The sequence below is a fragment of the Dermacentor silvarum genome, unplaced genomic scaffold (genome assembly GCF_013339745.2).
Source record: "Dermacentor silvarum isolate Dsil-2018 unplaced genomic scaffold, BIME_Dsil_1.4 Seq2859, whole genome shotgun sequence".
Lineage (NCBI taxonomy): Eukaryota > Metazoa > Arthropoda > Arachnida > Ixodida > Ixodidae > Dermacentor > Dermacentor silvarum.
Genome location: NW_023605985.1, coordinates 1 through 9084, shown reverse-complemented (window position 1 = coordinate 9084; position 9084 = coordinate 1). Strand labels below are relative to the sequence as shown.

Sequence of the window (9084 nt, the reverse complement as noted above, 5' to 3'; positions counted from 1 at the left end):
GAGTCCTTGAAAAACCTGTGACAGGTCCTGGAAAGTCTTGGAATATCCTTGAATTTTTGCCTTGGAAACCTCTACGAACCGTGTTATATCTAATAATTCACCTTTCGGTAGCTCAGTGAAATTACTGTAGCATGTAATGCAGCTTGTGCAATTGTTCATGACATAGCATCCTTTATATTGTACTGTGTCACCTGCCTTCCTGCTGACTGCTACTTTCATAGATATATGCCTCCTTGGCAGAAGTGGAGTATCTGCGCTTGGATGATGTGACTCGTGAGTTCCGGAGCCCTAGTGTCATGGATGTGAAGATAGGTGCCCAAACATACGACCCATTGGCAGAGCCAGAGAAGGTCGCCCTTGAAGAGGCAAAGTACCCATGGAGTCGGCAGCTTGGTTTTCGTATTCTTGGCATGCGGGTAAGACCCTGGACATGTTGTCTGCATTTAGTTACAACTTCTTTAGTGTTAGTTAGGTTGCCCAAAGAACATGCTAGTACAGATGCTATATATGTGAAAGACCTTTCACATGTGAATGGTGTGAAAGGGCCGAAAGGTGAAAGGTGAAACGCTCGCTTGCGCGGCATTGAGCATGAGGGGCTCCACGGTGCACGTGGCACTGCACAGGTCTCTACACTGAATATGTCGAATATTCGAAAAAAAATGTCACAGTTTCGCCCTAAGGGCGAAGCAATGAATGCGATAGCAACACAGCAATGTCATACGAAGTAAGGTGAGCGGCTTTGGTAGCAACAACACGCAGAACTGTTGTCGACGCCATCGGCGTTTTGCCCGCGTTAGCTCAAAATGCGTGCGGCGTTGGTGACTGTTGCTGGAGCCTCTGATATAAATAGGCACTTGGTGCCGCAGCTAAACGTCGCCTCCCTTCCCTCCCCCTCCCCCACGGCCTCTCGCGCGTCCGAAGAAGGCGCGTTTGCTCTACATATATGGTGATTGTAAAGGAGAAAAGAGACGCCTACTTCTGCAGCCCTTAAGCGAGCACGGCGCAGAACGCGCGTTTGTTCTCCGCCGTGCGTTCACTCCCCGTGAAAGACGCGCCCCTCGCGCCCTTTCACTCGCACATACAGCGTTCGGCGCGCGGCGACGATTTCATCTCCAAATGACGTCATACGGAACCTCACGGCGACGGCGACGCCGACGGCGACGGCGACGCCGACGGCAGAAATCTGCTTTTGAGTGTCCATATAATTGCTATCGCAATAAAATCAAATAGTAGATATTCTATTCGCGAAATTAATTATTCAAATGTTCACTGTTCGATTCGATATTCGATTCGGTGATATTCGATATTCGCACACCCCTAGCCTGTGTAGTCAAATCTTACTGCAACGAATTCCATTTTTCCACATTATTTTCCACACGAATCTGTGCAGAAGAGCCCCACAACAGTAAACAAATTTTATTTGGCTATTACACTTCAGTGGAATGTTTTTCAGTAAAACTAAACTTCATCTTCAATCGCAAGCTCAAAATCACAATAAAGAATGAAGACTATGCTTGAAAGCTTTTGTAAGAGGGAACAAAGTGTGAGTGCCCCATTAGGAGATTTCACAAACTGAGAATTCGGTTCTTTCGCTGTTTGCCACATGGCTGAGGTGTTGCTGTGCTTCCAGCGTAAAGCTGGGGTGGCCATGCCTGCACACAGTCCTGCTTAACCTCAAGTCAATACCGTACTGTTACGAAACCATGTGGTTTCACTTATAATGACATTGCACACTGCAGTGCTAATGCATATAAATTGTCAACTACACTCTTCGGTAGTATGCACCTGCTGTAGATGTCAACGGGCGTTTTTGTCTGCTGGCTAGTGTGCGACTGCTCATGCCTTTGCGCACTTACTGTGTGCAGAAAACACTGGCCAACATCTTCTGCATAGTACTGCTTCAACACAAGCAGCTATATTACAGACTGCATTGTCATGGTGCATGGGTTCTCAAAGTGGGTTCTGCGGAACCCTGGGGTTCCGCAGGCCCCTGCTCGGGGTTCCGCGAGCCACTGATAAATTTTCCATGGTCCCGCGCTCGCCAATTAAGTGGCTAAAATGGCGAACAAGAGGTGTGCTCCATCCAGAGAACTTCCATTACCCATGCTCGAGTGTCAAAAAGCGCATCACAGCGCATAACGGCAGTGCGTGAACTGCGCAATAAATCCGCAAGCAGCTTGTAGCCACCCAACCTCCGAAAACAGGCAGCGCGCCTAAGCTTTCGCACTTGTATCTCGGAGGCCATAACTTACCAACATACGCATTTCTCCGGTTTGTAGATAGGGTACGTGCCGATAGCGTGCGCACTGACGTATACATTGGAGGAATAAAAAAAGTAAATGGTGCGGAGCACCACAAATGCGCACCGCGAGAGAGCAAAAACGGCGCTTGCGTCCAAAAACGAATTGGCGCAGTCTGCATCGCTAGGGTCCTCAGCGGCAATTGTATGCGATACGTGACTGACAGCAACGCCGGAACGCTTTGTGCTTATTTGTGCCCTCAAAGCCCTTATTGTTGCGTTAATCGCCGCGCGTAACACTGCATTGGCGGCTAGCCGCGTGCTTCCATAAGTGCGTAGTCGCCATATGTGATCGCGTCGATAGCTACCACAGTTTCGTCCGCAGTGGTTGCGGCAAACAGTAGTTTAGTTTTGACTCGGTGCGCGCGTCGGCTGCGTGCCTTCATAACTGCGTAGTCGGCATCCATGATCGCGTCGATAGTGACTGCGGATTCGTCCATACTTGTTGCAGCAAATGGTAGTTTCGTTTTGACTTGGTGAGTGCGTCGGCCGCCTGCCTTCTGAACCGCAAGGTCTATGATCGCGTCGATAACGGCCGTGGTTTCGTCAGCAGCATTTGCGGCAAGCAGTAGTTGCGCTTTGGCTCAGTGCAAAAATGTCAAAGATTAAGAGCACCGGCTACATCGTGATGGATGGACGATTTGTTGGCGACCAGCTCCCTAGCGAAAAAATAACCGGATGTGCGCGCGGTAGTGAAAAGCGGGTCTGCAGATAAGACGCGCGCCGTGGCCGCGCTGCGAAGGATGTTGCTAGGCTATCGCCGCTGCAAGCCCTTAATCAGTTAAGAGATGACAAGAATTTCAGCTTCCTCACTGCTTTTGTGCAAAATAGAAACAAGATTTGCTGATGCATTCAGTAAGTAAAAGCGTGTTGAAGTAGTAAGCATTCATTTATTGTTTTCTTGATACTCTGAATGAATTGACATTACAGTGGAACCTCGATGATACGATCACGGCTAATACGAATTTCCGGATGATATGAATTTTTCTGCGGTCCCCGCCGAGCCCCATTACTTTGCAACGTGCTAGAAAACGGTTGTTACGAATCTATTTTCGACCCGCGTCGGTTGATACGAATAAATGCTGCCCCACCGACGGCCGCGAAAGAGAACAGCGCGCAGTCACGCGCTTTCTCCCTTTCTCTTTTAGTGCGGAGGTGCGGACGCGACGCCGGACAGCGCGGAGGCCGCGAATGGGCGCGAAGAGTTCGAAGCGGTGGCGCTTTTGTTGCTTTTGTGCTTTTCCTCCTTTTCCGCGTGCCATCGGGCGGAGTGGCTGCCGTGCTTCGGGCCGCGTTCTTTTTTTGTGCCATTTTGCCTAGTCGCAGCGAGCTATGTCTACCGAGCGGGTGTACGCGAGGCGCGGGAGCCTCCGTTGGTGCATCTTCCGTCGGCTGCGTTATCGGTGCCGATGGCACAGGGCAATTGTGGGTTTCGCTGCTGGAGTCACACGGTGCAAGATAGCGCGGCACATAATCCACGGTGCAAGGTTGCGCTCGTTCAGTCGGGTGCTCCTCCGCTTCTTCTGCTAATCGCCGTATTTTTCTTGCCGTAGGAACGCTTCCGTATTCCGAAGGCGTGCTTTGTCCAAAGTTTATTCGCCAACGAGCGACGATCCATCACTAACCTGGGAGTTCTCAGTAATCCGAATTCTGTGTGTCAAGTGAAGACGCCGGCGTGGTTTACGAAGCAGACAACTGCGGTTGCCATCTTGCCCCTGCCACAGCAGCAACCAATGGAGAGACGCCTTTCAGCACGGTAGCCAATCGGAGGCCCGCTTTTATCAGAGGGCCCGTGTGACTACCTATCGCAGACCCGCACTTCTTTGGTGTTTGTGCGTTTGTTACAAGTTGGCGACGACGGACGAATTGAGAAGCGGAACGGCGAAACTTTGAGCTTTCGAACGATACCAAGATGGCGGCGCTTGGTGGCGGGAAATACGAGATATGGCTCCGTGAACTGCGGTGATTTTGCGCGATTTAAAGCTGTTTTCTCGCCCTGCGCACTGACGAATTAAACTTTTTCGGGCACTTTCAGTGCGTTTTCAGCCAAACCATTTTGATGCAGCATAGATTAGGTGTTGCAGATACCCAAACGTTAAAATTAAATTATGGGATTTTACGTGCCAAAACCAGTTCTGATTATGAGGCACGCCGTAGTGGGGGACTCCGGAAATTTAGACCACCTGAGGTTCTTTAACGTGCACCTAAATCTAAGTATTTTCGCGATCTGATCCCCGCGTCCCCCCTTAATTTAGCTAGTTTTAATTGTGTTTCGATGATACGAATTTTGGCTAATACGAATATTTTTCGTGACCCCGTGAGATTCGTATCATCGAGATTCCACTGTAGTTTAATTACACCATTTTAATTGGGGGGGGGGGGGAGGGGGGAGGGGAGGGGTTCCTTGGCGCTTCATGGAGCTTAGCAGGGTTCCCTGGAACGAACATGCTGGAGAACGCCTGCCATAGTGGATCAGCTCCAGCCATATGCAGCCTACGGAAGATACACACACCTGACATTCCCTTGCGTCCAATAGTGGACATCAACCGTTCCCCACTCCACAAGCTGTCAAATTATCTGCATGGCACTTACGCATAGCACTGCATAGCACTACAGCACTTATGACTTCATTGAGAAGATTAAAGATACAAGGGTCAACCCCGATGACATCTTAATTTCTTTCGTTGTGATATCACTCTTTACAAGCATACACACAGACCTGGCCATGTAAGCCTACATCGTCGCACTTGACAAGGATCCCACGTTGCCTGAGAGGCCCCCCATCGAGGTGCACAATCTAGGTAGGCTACTCAAGTTTTGCTTATTGAACACATATTTGACATTAAAGCAGAAGATTTGTTGGCAAATTCGTGGAACAGCAATGGGAGTGTCGATTTCTGTCACGGCCGCTAACTTAACAATAGAGGCTATTGAAGCTTGGGTGTTACCCTCCTTCGTGCCAGCGCCAAAAATCTTTCTCCGATACATTGACAACTGTTTCACTATTCTACAGAGTTTTCACCTGTTCATGGCTCACCTGAACAGCATGCAAGCAGCAATCAAATTCACCGTGGAAGTGGAATCTAAAGGTCAGCTACTGTTCTTGGACACTCCCGTGAAACGCAAGGGGCCTCGTTTGTTGTTCAGTATGTTTCGAAAGCACACTTACAGTGGACGCTACCTTCACTACAGTGCGGTGCACCCGGTGCACAGTGCAGGCAGGACCTAGCGGCTTGTGGGTACCTCAGGCACTTAATATATAACTTTGTTGGACGCCAGCTTGTTTGTGAAGCACCTGTTCAATTGTGACCCAGCTAAAGACGGGCCGAAATACCATATGTCCCAGGTGTTACGGAAACTCGGGCACGAGCTTGTCAACTTGAAGGACCGCCTGGACAAACACAAGTTCCCAGGCACCGTACCCGTCATACCATGTGCAGATTGCCCATACGTCTCCATAGGCGAGACCGGCAACTTCAGGACACAGCTTCAACAGCACCGGAATGACATCAGTAAACACGTTGCATCGAATGCCCTGGCGGAGCAATGCACAACTACGTCACATGCCGTATATAGACTCTTGTAAGGGCCTTTTTTTTTTTTCATAATTTTGATGAGGTGCGACCCTTACACAGGACCAAACCTGTTAGTCAAAATGGTGCTGGAGCAGCCGGCGACTTATGCACACCCCTGATACATTGTTTTAGAGGTCAACGCCCAGCTCTCTCCATCTGGTAGCGGTAGGCGGAAGTATGCAGCACCGCGCGACATCGGGGCACCGAAAGCGATTGCTTCTATGTTGGAAGTGTTTTTTTCCAAATTTTGGGCTGCCAAGTTGAGGGTGCCGCCATTACACAGGTGCGGCGCTTACACCAGTCTACATGGTACTGTCAACTGGGGAGGAGCACGTGTGACGGCCAAGGAGAAGAATCTATCTTCATGCCTTTATCTGGAGTCATTGATCATCTAGAGTTCCAAACCATACTGCACGTTATTTGCAAAGACAGCAATCTTCTGCTCATGTATTCCACTCATTTCATGCGCCGTACATAAAAACTGCGCACTGTGCCAGTTTTGACTCATTGCAAACAAGGCTCCCGGGGGGGAGCCGAAATGTTACAAACTTTTTTAAATCCTTTTTTTTTGGGGGGGGGGGGGGGGGTTGGTGTCTTGGGGGGACCCTTCTTTAAAATAAAATGTAAATAAAGGTTTGTCGTGTTCAGATTGTTTGTATTACTAAAAAGATATGCGTTGACCTATATTCAAATTATTACTATTTATTTCTCGGCGAGTTCAGTATATAAGGGGTCAACTTATATTCGTGTTTGACCTGTCTTTGAGTAAATACGATAAATGACTTGCTATCAACATAATCAGTCAAGAAGTGCAATTGACCAATTACAAAATAAAGGAAAATGCAATTGTTTACAATAATTAGTTACCTGTAACTTTTTACGTACATATATAATGCATTATGCATGGAAATTCACAGTCCATTAATAATAATTTCCTGACCGCAAGGGGGCCTGTGATTTTGCATAGTTAGCGCAATGCAATAAAGCCTACTGCGACAGGATCTGTGTTGCAGTCTTGTTTTGCCTAGTTAGACTGGTGGCTAAAGGAAGTAAGTGTTCTTTCTCTTTCTTGCAGGTTTTTGACAAATGTGAGCAGAAATATCACATTTACGGAAAAGATTATGGCCTCAAGCAAACACCTGACACTATACTGGAAGGTGTGTTTTGTTTGTCTTCAGAATGGTTGCATATGGAAAAACAATGTGTGAAAGACAAGAGGCCTGTGAGTGGTTGGCCCGTTATTTATATGCTGTACGTTGAAACATTACAAGATCTAGTGAACTGGTGTGAAGGAAATTTAAAAACTTCTTATATGAACGCTAAAGGCAAATACTAAGTCAATGTGGACTGTTTAAATACCATTCCAAAACCTCACAACGCTTGTTTCGTGCCAAGAAAAGACTTAGTTTATGAGGAAAATTGCATCTGAAGGGTCTGAATGCCTTTATCGTAATTCAAATCTCCCGCCACCCAACCGGGTAGCGGTGGCATTGCATACGCCATTACCGCCCTTTGTTGCCATCGGTGAGTAAAACGGTGCCTGACAGACGGCGGTACAGTTTTTTGCACAAAATCCAAACGCGCCGGCATGGAGAAACCAAGCCAAGACAGAGCAGTGAATTCGTCGCTGCAGCTGCTTTTGGTCAAGTGACGTGAACTGTGGTGGACCATTCGGGCATCGTGTGACATCACATGGAAGTGGAATTCTCTGCTACTTGCAGTTTGTGCGAGTTTCGCGATCCAGCAAAAAGCAGCGCAGCACTATGTGATACTGAAACTACTGAAATGTGAAAGTGCAGACTGTGCAGAGTCGAGCGAAAACGAAACCTTTCGACTGCCCGCGTCATTGTCAAGGCTAATGTCAATGATTTCTTTTTTCTAAAAATGAAATAAAACTGGACAAGTAGCATTTTCTTTCGTCTTAGACTGCAATGCAATGATGTTTTTATAACGAGTGGCTGAGTACTATAGTGACAGAATTTAAATGAGGAGTGCCTTCGTCATCGGGCAAGTACTTGACTGTCACGGGGGGTCTCTAGTCGTGTCCTGCATTTACCTAAATTTCTTCATTACTAAGGCTCTGTTCGTGATAATACTGACGCCTTAGAGATTCTCGAGCCCTAATATATCACTTTAGCGGGACTTAATATTTGCCTTTAGTGTCCCTTTAAAGGGGTCTTGCAACACTTCTTAACCTGGTAAATGAACCTGTCTAGTTGCTAGACAATGCCCTCATGAACACCATAATTATCATTTCAATACACACGTCAGGGAGCTCAAAGGAACTCATGCCCTTTCCTTGAAAACCCCACCACATTCCATGCTTACTATGATGCACCATAAACACAGTGGCTATGATGGGATTTATTTAGGCATCTTTGCAAACAGACAGTGTGAGAATCTAACAAAGAAAGCGGACAACATGGATGCTTCGTTTGTTCCTCATTTGATTTGCATTATTCCAATGATGTTCACCTGCTAACTTGCCGTCTTGATTCATCACATTTCCTTAGACGCTATGTTTAAGCAGTGTGTCTGGGCAGCATGATGGACTGGTCTAGAGGCCATTCAAATACCACAATTCAACATGATTATGGGCCGAGCAAAGCAAGCATTGCTTCTTATCGGCAAAGCACTACAGGTTATAATGCAGTCTGAATGAAACAAGTGCATGAAAACAATGAATATTATAAAAGTATTGTCACGCACTGCTTGGGGTAGTGACACAAAGTGTCTTTTGAATCTTTATAAGCGCCTCATACTCACAAGAATAGATTACGGCGCCCATAGTGTTACCATTCCGCTACGCCAAGTGCCCTAAGGATGCTGGATCCTGTACACCACCTAGGCATCCACTAGCACTGGTGCATTCAGGACAAGTCCTGTGGCAAGCCCTGTATGTAGAGGCGGACATGTCGGTCGCTCGACATGCACACCGTTCATACCTAAGCCTCACCTATTTTCTGAAAGTTAATTCGAACTCGGAACACCCGCCCTCTCAACCGTAAATGACATGACCAGCTCCACACTTTTTAATAACCGGCCGACAGCAAGAGATCCCTTCTCAGTACGTGTAAGAAAATTAGTGAACAAATTATATCCACTACCTGAAAATGCTCTGATGGCCCCAGCAAAGCCAGTGCCACCGTGGCAGTGGCAACTCATAGAGTGCAATACCATCGCTTGTAGAGTCACAAAAACGCTCCCAGA

General features: G+C 47.5%; 1 protein-coding gene across 1 annotated transcript; it reads left to right on the top strand.

Moving 5' to 3' along the window:
* Positions 1-221: 221 nt before the first annotated feature.
* LOC119434861 (inositol polyphosphate multikinase-like) lies at positions 222-7210 on the top strand (the record flags this gene model as incomplete). Its single annotated transcript, XM_037701908.2, has 2 exons — positions 222-416; positions 6950-7210. Coding segments are annotated over 2 exons (456 nt in total), but the record flags the coding sequence as incomplete, so codon positions are not given.
* Between the last annotated feature and the right edge of the window lie 1874 nt (positions 7211-9084).